This window comes from Thunnus albacares, chromosome 4, assembly GCF_914725855.1.
Source record: "Thunnus albacares chromosome 4, fThuAlb1.1, whole genome shotgun sequence".
NCBI lineage: Eukaryota > Metazoa > Chordata > Actinopteri > Scombriformes > Scombridae > Thunnus > Thunnus albacares.
This window is the reverse complement of record NC_058109.1, coordinates 12,925,574-12,944,483: the sequence shown is the minus strand read 5'-3', so window position 1 is coordinate 12,944,483 and position 18,910 is coordinate 12,925,574. Positions and strand designations below refer to the sequence as shown.

Genomic DNA, 18,910 nt, shown 5'->3' with positions numbered 1-18,910 from the left:
AAAGATTTAAAGCGGAGATAGAGAGATGAATAAGCCATAGAAGTGAAGCCCTTCTGCTGGGGGAAGAAATGAGAGGAGTGGTTGGTAGATAAGGAGGGGGGGGGGCGCGCTCAGGAGGTGCATGCGAGCGCGCACACACACACACACCCACGCGTCCAGGCTGCGAGGGGGGGGTAGGAGGAGGAGGAGGAGGAGGAGGGGTAGGAGAAGGAGGAACCAGAAATCTTCGTTCATTTACTTAACATCACTTCCCCACCGCCGGGAAGGCAAACACGCTCCTGAAGCTGCAGAGGAAGAGAAGTGAGATCGATGTGAGTGAGTGTCTGCAGAAAGCTGTCAGCTGTCAGCACCTGGAGCCTCTCGACCGAAAAGCCTGTGCTTCTTCTTCTTCTTCTTCTTCCTCTCAGGAACTGCGAGTCAACAGGAGCTGATTTGCCGGGACACTTGGCGAAAAAGTCTGCAGAGTCTCTTCTGGGCATGGAGACACAACTGCTCTGACTGATAATCGGATTTCTTTTTCTACATCTACTTCTTTCTGAACAATGGTAAGTGCGAATTATCTACACGTTTGTCTCTCATGAAGGAGTTGGTTCCTTTTTTGTCTTTTTCTACACGATAGTGTTGATCATGTTATTGTGTTCGTGATTTCGAGGCTGTTCATTCCGGTCAAACCATTAAATGTAATTAAATCGCCCGCAGAGTTCTTTCTCGTGTGGAAAAATATTTCAGTTTCAGCTCTGTTTTGTTTAATTCAGATAATAAGCGTCACATCGCATTTTAATTACATTTAGTATTATATTGGGATATCGGGCCCTCACTCGCCTTTAATTTTCTGCTCCCGTGTGGATTTTACATTTTTATTGCGAAACACAATCAAGATAACTCAGTCCATAATAAAATTAACAAAAGTCTTAATATTTTATTATATGGAATGTGTTAAATGTACTATAATAACTCTACCTGGTCTTCCCCCAATTATTTTTGCAATTAGGATACTGTAATAATGTCCCCTTTAAAATATTTAGTTTATATAGTGTGTAGGTGTTTGAGAAAACAACAACAACTAGAGAGAAATGTATTTAATTATTATGCTATTCATTGAAGTATGAATGATCTCAAAGGTCTGATACAAGCAGCAAAAGCTTATTGGATATATTGTGTGATTTATATATAGACAGTGTGTTATGTGTTACACTATAATACAGAATGTTAAGGCTGAATGTAACATTAAATTAAATGCATTTTCTTTTTCAGTTTAGATGAAAATACTCTGTCAGATCTGGATATATCATTCTCATTTTCTGTTTCATCAGTTAGTTAAATTTTGTGTCATTTATAAGTACAGAAAACCCCAAAATTCACCATCAACAAATCAATTATTTGTGTATTACTGAGCCCTTTAAAAGATTTTTTTGGGGGGGTGGTGGGGAGGGGGGGTGAGGCACCTTCTCTTAAATTGAGCTCCTTTGTTTTTCTTGGTGCTGGTTGAATCCGTGCAGCACTTTCTGCTTGGCTTAAGTACAGAAGATTACACCTCAAATCACTGACACCCCCTCAGCAGCCACGCAGGGACCCTCATTAACTTAAATTAGGGGAGCCTCACTAAGCATTTTTCAAAGGCTGGTATTCATATTTTTCAAGGACCTCCTTCATGGCTCCAGACTAGAAACTCTCTCAGTGTGTTTTGCCAGCCGTTTAAATCAGCTTTAAACATTTCTATCAGCTGTATGGTTTGAGGAGTGAGGATTAATGGGCAGGGGGGGGGGTTACTGAAGAACAAAATGTAAATAAATAGATTTAAAGCAAAGAAATCTGACGTCACATTTTCGCCTAATTCTTAAAATCTGGTTCGATTTTTTTTGTCGTGATATTTAAAAAGTACAGATTTATTGTTAAGTATGTGAGATCAATTACAGCATTTCTTTGTGAAATTAAATTTTTAGTTACATTATATCAACTATAACATTTTGGTTTTGCGTCCTCACAGGTGGACTTTATGAGTGTTTTTCTTCTATTTCAATAGTATCATCATTGCAAGGCAAACAAAGTAGAACTGCAGTGAAATGTGTTTTCCAGCTCTCAAAAATGTCACTCTCATTTCAAAATTTTATAAAATAATCTTGATGTATATCTCTCCTTGTCAGCATCAGTTGTCTGAAATAAACCTGGAGGGGTAATCGCCAGATAGTTAAGATTCTTATTTTAGATAGTCGCTGTATCAGATTCGGTTCAATTTCGGATTGTAAATCTTACTAAAATCTCTTTATATACCCGCATTTTATACCCCACAAATAACATCCAGTGGTCTGATGAAGTGGGGTGGGAGGTGTGTTCAGACCACATACCAAAGGTGTGTGCTCGGGCATGTTTGATTTAACACTGTGGTTCGTCTCCTAATAATATTAGGCCCCATTTCTGGACTCCCTCTCTGCGGCTGGCCCAGGACACTCTCTCCCTCTCCTCTGCCTTCATGGTTCTTATTACTAGCTCTAATAAATTGTGAATAAGCGGCAGCCCAAAAAGTCCCGGACTGTGGAGAATTCCCCATCCTGTAGCGCAAGGCACCCCCTCTTAAGAAAACACAAATTAATTCCAAACCCCTCTGTAGCCAAACGTTCATGGAATGATAAATATTTTCATAGGAAGCTCGCTCTTCCTGACTTTATCTGCACCAATTTCATTATATTTCTTCACTTCTTCACTGGCTTTCAGTGCTTGATGTCTATCAGCTTCTGTGCATCTCTCTCCATCTCTCTCCATCTCTCTCTCTCTCTCTCTCTCTCTCTCTCTCTCTCTCTTTCTCCTCCTTCTCCTCCTCTCTCTCTCTCTTTCTCTGGGAGTCAAACAGCCTTCTTGACTTGAACTGAAGGTTACACCAGGACTGTCACATTGATCAATCTTTTGTACACACATAAAGTCTGAAAATATAATCAGTCCAACCAACTCACAGTATCAGTATGAAAGTTATTTAGCACAGTTTCATTTTCTGCACTGAGCTGAGCGTTCTTCTATATTTGGTGGGGTTTTTTTGTTTCCAGACTCTTATATTCATTCGCACACTGTCTCAACAGAGCAAATCTGTCTAAATTCAGATGTCGTCGGTCATAATTTGCCAATTTCACTAAAGAGAAATTCTGTTCCAACACTTTGTACTTGATGTTTGACAGGAGATCAAGGCGACGACTATCATTACACATTAGTTTGTCTCGGTTTTGATGATGAGAGAAAAATAGATTAGATAGAAGATAAATTTAAGTGGGTTAGGGATTAAACCAAGCTCTGTTAAATTTGTAAGAAGTATTCAACACAAAGAACATACAAGAATAAACCAATCTTTGTTAAAATGATGGCTACTTTAAAATCCCTACAGTATATTTACCAGAGTGTGTTTATTTATTTATTTATATATATATATGTACTTTTTTTTCTTTTCTTTTTTTTTTTTTTTTTAATCATTTACCATTACTGGGCAACTAGTGTCACTGTCCACTGACTTAACATTTTTTTATTTTGTCATTCATGTTTAACTTATACCTCTTTTAGGGGTCGTTGTGGAATAAAGTCTAAAATCAAAAGTCTATGGGTAATCACGAGGTACGACTGAACTACAGCAAGTTGCTGAGTAAATTATTAAATGGTTTGTAAGTTAAACTATAATAAAACCACAAAACCCAGTTTCTTCGGTGAGTTTAGAGTTTCAGCTCATGGAACGACTGGTTCTGAACTTTATACAACTTCAGAAGCAGCAATCATAAATGTAGCACGATATGTGCGGCTGCCTGCCCAAACAGCAAGTTTGACCAAACCAAAACGCCTCCAATTATCCTTCGTAAAGTTTATTATTTTATTAAAAGCTTAGCAACAGCAGAAGGTGACCTTGCCAAACAAAGACAATGTTCAGCATAAAAAATAGCGTCACTCCCTCTTCTCTAAATCCTCGTTTTTCTCTCTCAGTGTGCATTTAGCCGTCTTTTCGTCAGTTAATATTTCTTCTTTGCTCTCTGCAGTTACACTTTAAGATATATATGTGTGTGTGAGACACTTTATCAGTGGAAAAAAAACTCGTTGATACAAGAGGTAGTGTGTCTGTTGTGTTGTGAGACCTTAGAGAAAAGCGTGTAAATCTGCACGCAAATGTTAATATATTTGAAAAGAGATTGTTGGTTGATCTGTTGCCTCTTGAACAGTTTGGGACTCAAAAGTTATCACACTTCCCCCTAAATTTCTTCTCCTCCCCAGCCCTTCCCTCCCTTTTTAATTCCCTTAAGCCCCAGAGAGCACCCGCGGAGGCTTTGTGCTGATGTGTGTGTGGGTCTGTGTGTGTGTGTTAAACCCTGGGCTGTCAGCAGACAACAGCTGTCTCTCTGGCTATCTCCGCTCTCCTTATCTCATCTTGAGAAAGGTGAAACCACACACATCGCAGCTTAGCCTACAGTGACCATATTTAATTTTTTTTTTCACCCATAATAACCATTCGGTTACTTTTCACTGAAAGGAGAATTTAATAATTCTCTGCGGCTCTAGGCGTATTTTTTTAGGTGTCAGAGTTTTTCTCCAGCATCACTTTTCTTCATTGAACGATTTCCTGAATGTGGTTTTTTTCCTCCACTGTTTTCTATCTATAAATGCCAACTTATATTTGATAATATCTCATCTCATTTGCCTTACATTCTTATCTCCTCAAAAGGGCATAAATCGCTCCTTTGCCTTCTCTTTTCTCTCACTTTCTCTGTCTCACACACACACACTCACACACAGTAAATCTACCAGTAAAGAAGTAATTGGACCTCAGTCCGTCTGTAACGCCTGTGAGCTTCGGCTACTAGCGAGTTCTGTCTGGCCAGCTGTTAGCAACTAGGGCGGCCATTCACAATCATCTGCTGAGGAGACTGATCGGGGGGCAAACCTTTTCGTCCTAATGACTAATAAAGCAGCGAGTTTGAGAGTGTGTGTGTAGACTTCTGTGTGTGTCTGAGTTCATTAGGGAAGGCAGGAACACTCATGCAGTCAGGCGTGTGTCAGTTTTGAGTGTGCGAGCGCGTGTGCGACCACCCTCCCATCACTGGACCAGATGTTTTTTTTACCTGGGAGCCAGACCACCATCTGACTGGGGTCAGCCCAGTCCTTCAACCCCACACCCGCTCAACCAAGCTGCTGGGAGGTCTGCCAGCTGTCCCTCACTCTGACCCCCGTCCCGGGCCACTGGTTCTGGGGGAGACAGAGTCTGAGCCTTGGGGTAGGTGGTCTTTTAGGACTTGGCAATATTACTGGGGAAAATTATTAGGGATATTATTAGAGTATGAGTGCTGGGATATAGGATGTGCGAGTGAGGAGAAACCAAAGAATAAGTTAAGAAACATCTGAAAAAAGAGTAATTTAGAGAGGAGTATAGAGTGCGTGCTGGAGACACGGAGAGAAAAAGACACTGGCATCGTTGAATAAAGAGGTTTTGATTACTGAGGGACAGAAGGGGGTAGATTCTGGCATTAATGCAGTCTTATTGCAAGAGTTAGTCAAGTGGAAAGGGAAGGCCACCAAGTCTGGGAGGTAAAGTTACAGATTGCAGACAAAGTCAGGAACAGGTTCACTGCTGCCAGAGATAAATTGAATCCTTTCTTCGTTTGACTTTTGCTTCTTTCAAAAGGAGCTCAGTATCTGTCATTACGAGACTTCGCTGTTCATTCACTTTTAATTTAAAGAATTTCAGTATTAGCCAGGTGCGTGTGCCTGCGTGTGCTATTTGAGGAAAAAGTTGCAGAGAGCCGACTTGTAGAGGTTTAACATGTCAATAAAGAGATTAATCACTTGCTTGGGTCTTTAACTGGTTGCTCAAGTTTCCTAATTTTTGGTTGATGATGTGAATATTATAGCTCAGTTGCTGGGAGCTTTGCGTTCTGCCGATGAGAAACCTCACTGAGATTGCTTGGTTTGATAATAAGTAGGTGACTGAAACATGGAAACATCTTACATCTGTGTTTTCAGTTTTCACAGTCTCAGCAAATGTCAGAGTTCAATTTTGGTGTCAACAAAAACATGTCAGGTTACTCTTGAGTTTTTCCCAACGTCAAAAGTAATGCACACAGTGGCTTAGTTTTTTTTTTGGTTTTTTTTGCTGATGGATGTCTCTGTATGTGGGTAAACAGGAATATTCTGTTAATTGATTTAGTCATGGCAACAGCACACCGTTGAGGTGTATCAAGTGTAAACAGATTAGCACAATGGGACCTTGATCACAACATGGCAGCCTTTATACTTTGCACATGTAGTTGTGACATTGCTAGCAGTGGCAACACACATTGGCTGAGTCCTATATACTAAAAGTCAGAGTACGAGTACGTGGAGACACACAGAGACACACACACACACACATTTGTAACGTCTTGTCCTCTTAATGAGTTCTCTGGTTGCTGAGGTCGTAGTGGGTTGAGATTATCAATTCTCAACATCTGTTAGCAGACCACCAACAGCCACTTTACCAATATCAGTTTGCCATAGAAAACTTCTGATTGTCTACATGTTTCTCTTTTACACTTTTTTTTACACCTTATACCTTTCACCCAACATGCAGACAATTTGTGGGAAATCGATGGCTCTGTGCCAAGCTGAATAGACGATTAATAAATTAGTTCATTGTGAAAATGAATTAGCAACTGTTTTGATAATCAACTAAAAGTAATTTTTATAGATGAGAAAATAATCAATAATAAAAATAATTCCCTAAATGTGTGCACTGATGAAAAATTAGCAAAGATCTCCAGGCTTTGTTTGTTCATAGGTATACAGTATATAAATATGTTTTGTTCATGTGACTGGTCAGATTTGTAAATACAGTATATGTGCAATCTGTATACAGTATATTGAAAGTTATATCAGGTTTATCAGAAGGTGTTTTTATCATTAGTTATTACATGATAACTAGAGATTTCAAGCAAACTATCAGGAGTTGAATTCATCTACCATTCAATCAGCTTAGAAGGTGTTAGCTTTGCTTTTGAATATGGATTTAGATTAAAAAATATATTATTGTATCTGATAATAGTCAAGCATGAATTGCTATATACAGTTACTCTTTTCGACTGCAGTCGAGTGCCAAAGGTGTTTAAAGCGAGCAGCGGCTGGCAGATGGCACCGATTTCCACCATGAAGCCCCTGATAGTGTCACACAAACCCAAATACTGAGCCCTTGTTCTGTGTCTTTTATCAGCAACTGAGAGAGAGGGTCTGTGTGCAGCAGTGAATCAACCCCCAACTTCTCCCCCCCAGGCACTTAGACAGACTGTCCAAATTGAGGGCTCCAGGTGGGGTTCCATATGGCGCGATTACAGACGAGCAAGTCACCTCGTCAAAGCCGTTGATTGAGAACCACAATGTTTCAATAAGAGGTCAAACCATCGGAGGGTCACCGCAGTGTGTAACCAGACTCTGGCACATTGCATCGAGACTCTGACACAGCACACATATTGACACTGTAAACACATATCTAGACCGACACACACGCACACACCTGACATAATATTCAAATATTTTTTGAGTAATGTAAATATGATCAAACAACACACACCCTTCGTAGGAAATTCAGTGAACCATGACTTACTCATTCACCAACATTAAGTTTTTGGGAGATCAGTGACAGTTGCAGAACACCGATACACCAAACTCTGCTAATATTATTCAAAATAGAGGACAGCTCATGTTTCATGTAACAAGCCGTCAGTGTTTTTTTTTTTGTTTTTTGTTTTGTTTAGATGATCAGGAAAGAGTACTACATTTGAAAAATGATATATAAACAAGCTTTAAGTGAACCTGATGATGCAGGTATGCAATACATATATTTGTCATATTTATTTTTATTTGTGTCATATTTATTTTTTATTCATTTGTGTAAATTGCACACATAATGCAGCTACATTTTTTGGTCGCATATGATTTAATTTCTTAGCAAACAAAGTGCTTGTTAAATAGCGTCTGAAATCCCCTCTTCTCACACCTTTCCTGAGTCAGGATTGGGGGGCCTGCGTCTGACAACTTTTGCAACTTCTGGAAACTGTTGGTCTGCCAAGCATGCCCACTTTACGCACCAATTGGCCAGGTGTGTGGAGGTGAGAAAATAGGAAAGATTCAAACTTCTCTCTCAAGCTCTCTTTTTTTTCATTCTTTACACAACTATTTCTGTTAGTTTTCACATGCACAGTACAGTACAGTATTCCAATTTGAACGATTCTTGCGTCTTGCCTGTCTTGTTGACACAAGGCTTTTCTTTTCACCCCGACTTGATTGTGGCTGTTTGCACCAGCTATGAGCACTTTTGCCTTCAGATCTGGTCAGACGATATGTTGTAAGAACTAGATTGTTTTGAGTCTACCACAGACTTTAGCATGATTCCTTCCTGATAAGTGAAACTGGCACACACGGATCAGTTTCGTGTCTGTCATCTTTTTCTCACTCTGCAGTTTAGTTGAACAACAGGTAAATCTACATAAACCCCATATATGCCTTTAACTATATCAAATGACATTTCAACCTAAAGCACAATACACCATCCTGTGATGTAATCCACCAGCACAAAGGCTAGAATTTGATATCCGTGAAAGAAGCAGTGGTCCAGCAGAACCCTGGGACCCAGGTGAAGCTGGTGGGACTGGCCTTGTGGCCCTGTGGCCCCCTGTGGCCCTGCTGGGTTTGTTTTAGCTTCAGTTTCAGCCCTCAGCCCTCCACATCTCTGCTGAGCTCCGCTCATCTTCCCTCCGGTGTCCTGCAGTTCCCATGGCCTTGTGCGCCCTCCTCCCAGGCCTCACCCTGAACCAGGAAGTGCCTTCGCTATCACACACAGTTTTTTGTGTTTGTGCGTACGTGCATGTGTATGTGTATGCATACAGGACTGTTGCAAGGACGCAGCTGAAGTCAAGAGGACTCTGAACAGGCGTCCCTTTCACTTTTGATCTCCAGGAAGTAAATGCAAAGCACAACAGCACTTTCCTTATTTTTCCTCTGTGCTGCGGGATCAGTGTTACTCTCTCGAGCTTTATAGTCTGCCTGCGATAAAGGTCGGATCAGGGTCTCTGAAGGCTGCAAGGCCTTCACCCAGGTTTAAGGGTCATGTCTGAGGTGGAAAAGCTCATAGGCAAGCCAATAATGAACATGAACACATGGTTTAGATTAAAAGTCAACATTTCAAAATGAGTTGAAACTAAAAAAGATATGATTTGGTGCTTAATTTGGAAGTAATTTCAATTTGTATGTTGTTTTTCCCTTGTTTTTTTACATTACACAAGGCTATTAGTGATATGACTAATGGTAAATCACCTCCTTTGTGTCATATTTACAATCTGTTTTATTTATATTTATTTAGTATTCAATAACAGATGTGCAGATGGATTTTTGGCATCGTAAAAATACACTTTTATTTACTCAAAAAACACTGCAAGCCGAATTGGGAGTTTTAAATGCTTGGAGGGCGGCTGCATCAGCTGGAACTGACATAACATGAGGTCCTCTGCTATTCTGTGTCTGTCAGAAATGTTGTTGTTAATGACATGAGAGCAACACACGACACTGGCAGTAGTCTCAGGTTTTGTGGTACCAGTGACGGTGGAGCTTTTGTCGATGAGCAGACTGTCACAATTGACGTCACTTTAGTCTATAAGCTTTTACTTTTTTCCTTCACCTTCATCCCTCTGCTGTCGTAAAACCCTGTTGCCCCTATAATTCATGACTGTCATCTGTCTCTGTCTTTGTGTTGTCAGCAAGGTCAGAGGTCAGGCAATTAGCTGCAGCTTTGCCAGACTGGAATGGCCCAGAGGCAAAGAGAAAGAAAAAGACAGAAAGAGACATAGAGATGAAATTAATCAAACTCTTCAGCCTGTGAATGTTCTTATATCGCCAATAATTCATAATAGTTGGAATTTTACTGAGCCAAAGGCAGGTTACCTTATGCTTTAGTTTTTCTGCTTATGTTTTTATTATTTATGCTCTGATACACCCCATAACCAAAAATATGTGGACAGTGGAACATTACAGCCATATGAGATTGTTGAACATGTCATTACAAACCATGAGCATTAATACACTGCCGTAACAGACGTCATTTTTTTTGCTCTCAGCCACAAGAGTGTCAGTGAGGTAGGACAGTGATGTTTGGATAAGGTCTGGCACGCAATTTATCCCAAAGGTGTCGGATGGAGTTGAGGCAGGTTCCTCCACACCAAACTGAGAAAACTATTTTTTGGTGGACCTGGTTTTGTACACAAACACATTGTTGTGTTTAAACAGGAAAGGGACTTCCCCAAACTGTTGCCACAAAGTTTGAGGAACACGATTGTCTGGAATATCATTGTATGCTGTATAATTAAGATTATTTGGAATTAAGGTGCCTTGTCTAAACTATGAATAACAGCTCCAGCACAAAAGTACACAAAATGGTGAAAACCCCACGCACTGCTGTTTTTACTAGAAAGTTTCCTGGTACAACTTGAACATTACAGGTTGCTTCAGATCAACTGGTACTTTGTGTGAGTGGGCTTTAAGCGCTGCGATCGGACAGACTGAACTCGATCAGCTTCCTGCTTAGACTAATTCATGTGGCATTGACCTTTGACCTCCGGCCCACCGAGCCGCGACCTCCCCTCCCCCTCCTCTATTGAACCTTTTCTCTCGTGCTCTTTTGTCCTTCCATTACTTATGTTTATGGTGTGGGCAATGTACAGTTGATTATACATTTTCTATCACAGTATATTTAATCTTATATTGCAATAGTGCAATACATTATGATGTACTCGATTTTCTGAAAATTCAAATGAAAAACAATTAATCCAGTGAATTAAATACCAGATAAATCAATGTATTTCATCACATTGATGCAAAAATCTTTTATTCCAATATTGCCATAAAGCAGCCGTGCTTTTTGATTTGCAATGACCTAATGCAACCAGAGAAATACAGTAAAGAGAGAACTACGTCAGTAGAAACTTTGTTAGGAAATCTCTTTTGTCTTGTCATGTTACCCAAGATACATGAAAAATTCTGTTGAACTGAGAACTGTGAATAACCCACACACTGCAATTTTTTATTTTTTTTTTTTTTTTGGACCGTAGCCTTGTTCTGGTTGTTTCTTCCTGGTTCATTTCCTCTAAATAGTTCCACATATTTTGAATGGTCCTAGTGCCAAACAGCAAAGTGAGTCAGCAGTGACATAGTGGGGTTTTTTTATGACATTTTTCCTGAAAACATTATCACCTGTCAGGTCACTGCAGCTCATCATTTGACTGTCAGAGTTCTCTAATGACCACACTCTTCACTTCTTCACCACCTTGATTTTGTTCTCTTTCTGCTTCTCTTTCTTTCAGTCTATTACTAAAACTATTCACCTCTTGAACCCTTCCCCCTCTCGTCGTCCTGCAGCAACAGGGCCCGAGGCTCGTCGCCATGTGTCAGTCACCTGCATACCTGTGTCCTGATGGTGTGTATTTGCTATTGTTTCCACAGGAGAGTTGACGGCTTGAGAGGAACCTGACTAACAGCAGTGTGACAGGATAAAGAGGATAAAGCTCTCTCTTCAGAGGCAGGTGAGGAGGAAGACCCACAAAGAAAAAATTGCCATAGATGAAAAGTGTCTGTTTGTTAGTTGGAGGAGTTCATGAAATCACCTATTCTGCCTGTTCATTCAGTAAACAGAATAAATACTTGATTTAGATTAATTTCTTTCCCAGTTTGAGGATTGTTTTATTGTTTTGTTTTTTTTTTTTAAAAAAAGGCAGATTAAATGTTTGGAGCACTTACAAATATTCAAAGTTTCATTCCAGCATCTTGACAAAATGTCTAATAAAAATTCAGATAATCACATGTTTTTTATTGAGTTTTATGGGTGATGATTCATAGAATATTTGTGGCCTTTAAGGGCCATAGAAAGCAATCAGTTTAACAAACTTTATCCAGAATTAGAGTTGTATTGTCTTTATTTTTACATGAAAATATTGTATATTCTGCAAATATTATTCACGAGAGAACAATCATGCAAAAAATGTAATTAAATGTCATGTTAATTTCTACAAACCAAGTAATAATGAATTAATAAGATGAAAAAAATATTTGTATTTAAATTCCCATTGTTCTTTTCTGAACTAGTTTCACTGTTACTTCTCTGATTACGTCTTTTTCTTGCGTCTTTTCCAGGGCTTCTTATTATCTATTTCAAACAATCAAACCTACCACAGGTGAGTTTTGTATTAGGCTACCTTTTCTCTGAAATTAAAATGTATTTTAATTTACATATTTGTCATGCATTCCAGTGTTTCATATCTGTGATTGAGCCTAAGACAGTGAGTTGTTAAATATTATCTGGTTTACGTTTACCAGGAATTGTAAGAGATACTTTTAGGTTTTCTTTTCCTTTTATGAAGGCCAAATGTTATCTTGTGAAATAAGGGAAGTAGAAGGTGCTGGTAACTGCAAGATGAATACATAGTCAGAAATAAAAGTGTGGTAGTGACAGCACAGTCAGCCCATAAATATGATGAAGAATCTTTTATTACCCCTTTTAAATTAACTTCATTTCTTTCTTGCCAAATCTTTTTTTCTTTGTACTTTATATTGTTTATCTTAGTAGCCAAAACCCAAACCATCTGATTTTACCAGTTCATGCAGTCCATCAGACTTCTCTTTGTAGCATTAATTCCTTTGGTTTTTAAAAGAAAAAGACATGTTTGCCTGTTCCTAACGGCCGACTGTGTTCTTCCTCAAACTCAGTTCAAAACCGTGACAAAAACAGATGTTCTTTTGTAACAGATAAAGAGAAGAAGAATTTGTTTCCTTGTTTTTCTTCCCTCTGTAAGATCAGCTGACGGGGAAAAGTGTCATGGCTGCATATGGACAGACTCAGTATAGCCCCGCCCTCCAGCCTGCAGGACCATACACACCTTACACTCACCACACGCAGGGCTACAGCATGCCATCTTACAGTAAGTACACACAAACACACACTAAGGATGAAACTGTGCATTATTTTAATAATCATCTCAAAATCAAAATGCTTTCATAATGTGATGCAAAGCACACAGGCACTTCTTGAAAGCTCTCACTTAAAGGATAGGTTCACAATTTTTCAAGTCTGTCTTAAAACAATAGTCAGGTGCCCAAATAAACACTGAAAGAGGTTTTGCTTGCTGTAATCATTCCTCCTGTTCATACTGACTATTAGAAGATCCCCTCCAAACTCACTTACAACATAACTGATGACTGACAGTATTTTCCTGTTCAGCTGCAGTGGAAGTATAGATAACAAAAAGTGTGAATTTGGCACTAAAAAGACTTTAATTTGACATTGACTTGATTTTACCAATTTGGATGGCTGAAGCTTCATATTAGCTTAAAAAAAAAACTTGCAAATACATTTTTGAACGGAAGGAGGACTGTGGATTTTGTCCCCAAACACCTACATTGTAAGCGCATTATGAAGGGAGGTATGATTACAGCAAGAAAAAACTTGTGTCAATGTTCATTTGGGCGTGTGACTGTTGTTTTAGGACAGATTTGAAAAATTGTGAACCTATCCTTTAAGCTAGCATGTGCTTCAGAAAGACCCTGTAGTTTGTTTTCTTAACTGCAGTATTTTAACTTAAATGGTCAGAATAGAGAATAAAAACTTGATAAAAATGGTTAACAAAGCATACAAAATATACACAATCATGTGTATGCTCTCTTGGCTCTAGTTTCATCTATCTGCTACTAACCTACATTTTCTGCTCTCTTTCCAGACATTAAAACAGAGGACGGCCTGAGCCACTCTCCAGGACAGACGGGACTACTGAGCTACTCAAACTTCAGCAGCACTCCTCCCAGTCAAAGTCTCTACAGCTACTCACACACACACGGTTAGTCTGAAACACCATATGTACTGAATGTATGGACACACTATCACACACACTGGCACACAAACCTTATATACACCGTCTTTGATTTCGACCTTACTGGAAGGAGCATCCATCCCTGTCCTCAACTCTTTTGCTCTCTTTTCCCCTCCACTTCTTTCCCTTTACTTCTCCCCTCATATTCCTCTCCTCTCCCTCTCTTTTCCTCTCCCCTTTTCTCTGCCACACCTGTTCTCCATTAGCTGCGGTCTGGACTCCTGGCGTCAAAAGTCTCCCCACCCCTCCTCTTTTCTCAGGGTCAGGCCCCCTTTCTCCACTCAGACCAACAACACAGCATGCGTGCGTTTGTGTCTGTGACGACTGAGAGAAAGAGAGAGTGAGAAAACATACAGACAGAGAAGAAGAGAAATAGAGAGGATGGGAGGAAGAAAGGAAAAAGAGATGGGCAGAGGGTCTTGCCGAAAAACAAACGCTCAAATGAAGACGTGGTATGCTTGGGAGTGTGTGCAGCTCTCTGCCCACGCATGGCTGTTTGTGTGTATGTGTGTGTGTGTGTGTGTGTGTGTGTGTGTGTGTGTGCGCGTGTGTGTGTATCCGTGCTGTACACATTCCTCAGTCGTCCGGCGCCCAAAGCATGACTCGCTCAGTGCGACTTTATGGCTCTGAAGGCAGCGCGAAATTGACCTTGTGTGTGAGAGGGGAGAGGTTAAGGGGCATTTTACAGAGGGGTGAGTAGGTTTAATGTTGCAGACAAGAGGGATGACCCTGTTTCCACTGTATGGATGTGACAGAAGAGAGAGAAGACAAAACAAAACCGGATAAATAGATAAGCTATTTACATGACTTTGTATTCCCACATGTAGCTACATCCCAACTTTAACCGACTAATGAATGAGCACTCTCATAACTGGAATATGAGCTTGTCTCTGTATTATGATGCATCAATGCATTCACTCACCATCTGCTTACTCTTTCAAAAGAGGACATTTTCATACTTTTGTGACAGACTGGTATGACTGTCTGTGCAGGAAATATGAGGCATTTTTTCACCAAAGTGTGTTTGGTTTCAAAAGGAATTTCATTAAATTTAATTTAATGAATGGAGGCTTTTCCGGGTTAGTTAAAGGATAATAAGTAAGGATAATTGTAACTCTTGAATCCTACCTTTGTCATGACATCCATCATAGTTTACAGGTTGACTTCCGTGTTCAGCTTTGACCCACCTTTCTCGCTACATTTGTGATTATAGTTTTCCTGAGAGATATGAGAGACGGTTACTGACATTTCTAGTGAGTTCACTTCTGGTTTCACCTCCGAATAAAGTGGGTTAAATAATCTGGCTGAACTGGTTGCTTGTTTACAGTACGTCTCAGTGTGCTTTTTTGCAATGTCGACTCTATTGTAGTGATTCTGCCACATTCCAGATCACAGCAATTACTTATCACAACCGTTAACATTGAGGGCAAAAATTGCAAAAATAAAAACCAAGTTGTAATAAACAGTATTGCTGACCAGACTCCCATTCTTCATATACCATATACAAAGACCATATTTAGTAGTATACAATCTTGATTTAGAATGAATAAATACATTTAAAAGGTTAGTATATCAACTTCAACATGTTAAGAAGTTGGGGAAGCACTGTTTTAACTGCTTTAAGAGCTCTTAAAGAACTTCTAAAGTTACTTGGGACTTGTGATGGTGAATTCTTAAGTAGTTTGACAAATGTCAACTCAACGTTTTATTACCTTTTTCCAGAGATTTCGTCTGCATGTCATGGTCTAAATCGGCAGATGGAGTCTGATGTGTTATCATGAAGATGATTTAGCTGTCATCACATGACCTAAGTATGAAACTTTGATCATGTGATAACAGATGGTCTTATATAAGAGGGGATCATAACCCCTGTCTCTGTTCTATGATGGTTTGGCATCAGATGTGAATGTCCTCCCTGATCTTTTTTCTGGTCGATAATTTTTCAGCCCTTCCCAGACAAAAAAGTTTTCCAAATCACTTCCTCTTTAAGAGAATAATCAGATGTCAGACATTATACGGGAATGTAAATATTCATGTAAACACATGTTTGATGAAACCTCTTAGAATCTGCAAAGCCCTCAATGACTATGCTCCGTTAGAACCACCAACGAGAGTGAAGTTTGAGTTTGAAAGACACTGTTCCCAAACAAAATAAATTTGTTTGAATATTTTTATGCATAAATCATTAACTGCAAACTTCAAACAGTAATAAACTGCCACAACAACCAAATGTTTGTAGGATTTCAGAATGTTTCCATGCCATGCATTATACTGTACACAATACACAAGCACGCACACACAGGCACACACACACACGCCACAAAAAGCCATCGAAACACATACTGTACACTGTATGTACAACTGAAACCAAATGGGGACTATGGGAGCCTTTTTGTGTTTACTCGAGAGATCTCCTGTATTTTTCCTTTAGTCGCTTTGAAGATTGTTGTGTTGTCCGGGGAGGTTTCAGTGTGGTTCTTCCATTGAGTCATTATTCTCCTGTTTGTCATGCACTGTGGAACGGAGAGGAAGAAACAGGGAGCAAAAGAGAGCAGTTGTGGACTTATTAAATGATGAACGATAGATTTAAGGAAATGAATCTTTGAAAATATTTCAGGTCATGTCAGAGTAGAGGGAAGTAAACCAACCTCAGGGTTCATCCATCACCAAAAAGAATACTAAGTCAACTCTCAAACTACCGTCTGTTATTACTTACTGTATAACCACCCAGTCAATAAACAGTACAGGTGTAAACAAACCAATTATATGAAAATGTTATTTGACCTGTTTTGTATTTGAAAACTAATTACAGTGCACACCTACAAAAGCAACTGCCAAGATATGTCTTGTCAATAATAGGCTCTTAATTAATGTGTTGTACATCTGGATATGCACATTTATTATTTTACCTGAAATGAGACATGCTGTCTGTGTTCAAACTGTGGCTAATTTTAGGCATTTCAGTCAGTTAGTCCACCCCTTTGGTCCAGACTGAAAACTCTCAACAACTAATGGACTAATTTAAAGGGGACATATTATGCATTTTCTGGTTTTCTGTTATTTATATACTGTTATTATGTCAGATATCTATGTTAAACATGGTCAAAGTTCCAAAACTTGATGTAGAAATGCTCGCTGAAAGTCAACAGTCCAGGCTTCAGCCTGCTCTGAACACTTTGTTTGCAAAGGTTTTTTCTACCTTGCCAACGAGCTAAGGTTTTTCCACGCATTTTCCACTTTCATATTTTGGATCGGATTCTGGCTCAAACCTGTGCGGATGTATTTGAGAAGTTGGACGTCGGTAGTGATGCAGCTTCCGGAAGCTAACCAATCCAAAAAGACTGGGCTCATTGGGAGCCGGCCTTAAAGAGACAGGAGCTAAAATGACCTGTTACAGACTACGTCCACACTAATACATTTTAATTTTAAAATGGCGTTTTAAAACAAAAACAATCAATCTCCGTCCACATGAGCATTTTTGCACTGTTTCAGAAATAATCTTTGTCCATACTAACAAGCCTGAAAACACATATCACATGACCATTCACATGCACTGGGCATGCACATGCCAGTGTAAACAGGAAGCAGATTGTCTGCGTGATGATGTTAGCATTTCGCTCTGGGCCTACATGTAACAGCAGAGAGCTGTAGACGTATTTAAATCTTATTTAGGCATCACCATATGATCAATAAGCATCTGTTCATCTGCCAGTATACCAAGTACTGGACACCAGGAGCTCTGCGTTGCCCCTTTGCTTTTTGATTGATTTGAAAAAATAATTGAGTATATACATCGTCCACTGCTTATTAACTCATAGGTCAATAAGGTCAATAATCTTACCTGATGTTGTTGAAAGGTTATGTGTCCTTTATGAGAAGACATGCACAATGCATTCTTTCACCCAAATGGTGTCAAAAGTTTAGTAGTTCCTCCTTGGCTTGTGGCCAGCCTTTCTACAATTTTTTTGTACAAATCAATTGGTAATGTTTTGAGATATCCAGCTAATAGACAAGCAGGAGTGAAACGGAAATTAGAAATGCTTTCCAGTGTCATAGAGATTACAGGAGAAATAATCAATCAGACAAACAAACAGTATTGACAGACTTTGATGGGAAGATGCAGGGTGAGACAGCATCACTTCAGGGGGAAATTGCTCGGAGGAAGACATTCCTGTCTCAGCTTGATAAGGCTGAGAAGATTCCCAGAGCAGCAGCAGCAGCAGCAGCAAGAGCGGCAGACTTTCCCACCTGTATTGTTATGTCAAACATACATCATACTCTCAGCTCCTGCAGCACTGAGCTGTCACTGATGAAGCAGTCAAAGTTTACTGCACATTACTTCCTCCACACAGTATCAGATCAGATGTGGTGAAATTATATCTGAAGTTTATTCATCAATACAGGATGGAATTTAGTCAAATTTCCTACTGTTTCACAGTTTGTAATTGTTTTCTACCCTGCATGATTGATTATTACCTGAAAGTTTGATCTTTGTCTTCACATCATTTCTCAGGTGGTGGCATTTCATCTGGAATTTTTCAAGGCACCCATGCAATCTCCAGTTCAACCCCCTTCAACCCTACCCAACAAGTAAGTAATGAAACAACACAACACATTTTTTTACTGCTAAGACATTTGAAGAGTTTCCACAGAAGGTTATAGTCATTTTCATGTCATTGATTAACTAACTAAGTTGTTAATGTGTTGACAGGAGTTTTCATCGTACTCCAGCTACAGTCAGAGTCAGTACTCTCCATATTATAACTCACATCACTACAACAGCCCCTACCTAACCAGCAGCAACATCAGCCCTGCTGCCATCACAGCTCCATTAACCTATCAGCACCCAGAACACCCCGTCATGATGCCCAATCACAGCCCAGAGTCACATACAGGTAAGGAGTGACGAATCACCTGCTCCTGCTCTTTTGGTTTGGATCTTTAAGATCCGTAGGCCTTTTTTGTTTGCTTGAATGTATATTTGGATCATAATACATATAAAACCAGGGCTG

At 39.6% G+C, this 18,910-nt stretch overlaps 1 protein-coding gene across 3 annotated transcripts in view; it reads left to right on the top strand.

Annotated features, from left to right (window-relative positions):
• Window positions 1–201: 201 nt before the first annotated feature.
• Window positions 202–18,910, top strand: part of eya2 (EYA transcriptional coactivator and phosphatase 2) — a 31,804-nt gene continuing 13,095 nt past the window's right edge. Inside the window, exons 1-8 of one of the 3 annotated variants that reach the window (XM_044350201.1) lie at window positions 207–311; window positions 408–545; window positions 11,482–11,561; window positions 12,169–12,209; window positions 12,828–12,953; window positions 13,749–13,865; window positions 18,412–18,488; window positions 18,610–18,793. In XM_044350201.1, coding sequence (XP_044206136.1) covers window positions 12,851–12,953; window positions 13,749–13,865; window positions 18,412–18,488; window positions 18,610–18,793 — 481 coding nt within the window. In that variant the 5' untranslated portion in view covers window positions 207–311; window positions 408–545; window positions 11,482–11,561; window positions 12,169–12,209; window positions 12,828–12,850. Of the gene's footprint in view, window positions 546–11,481; window positions 11,562–12,168; window positions 12,210–12,827; window positions 12,954–13,748; window positions 13,866–18,411; window positions 18,489–18,609; window positions 18,794–18,910 lie in introns of all 3 variants that reach the window. The other 2 variants (XM_044350200.1, XM_044350199.1) reach the window with 2 other exon arrangements.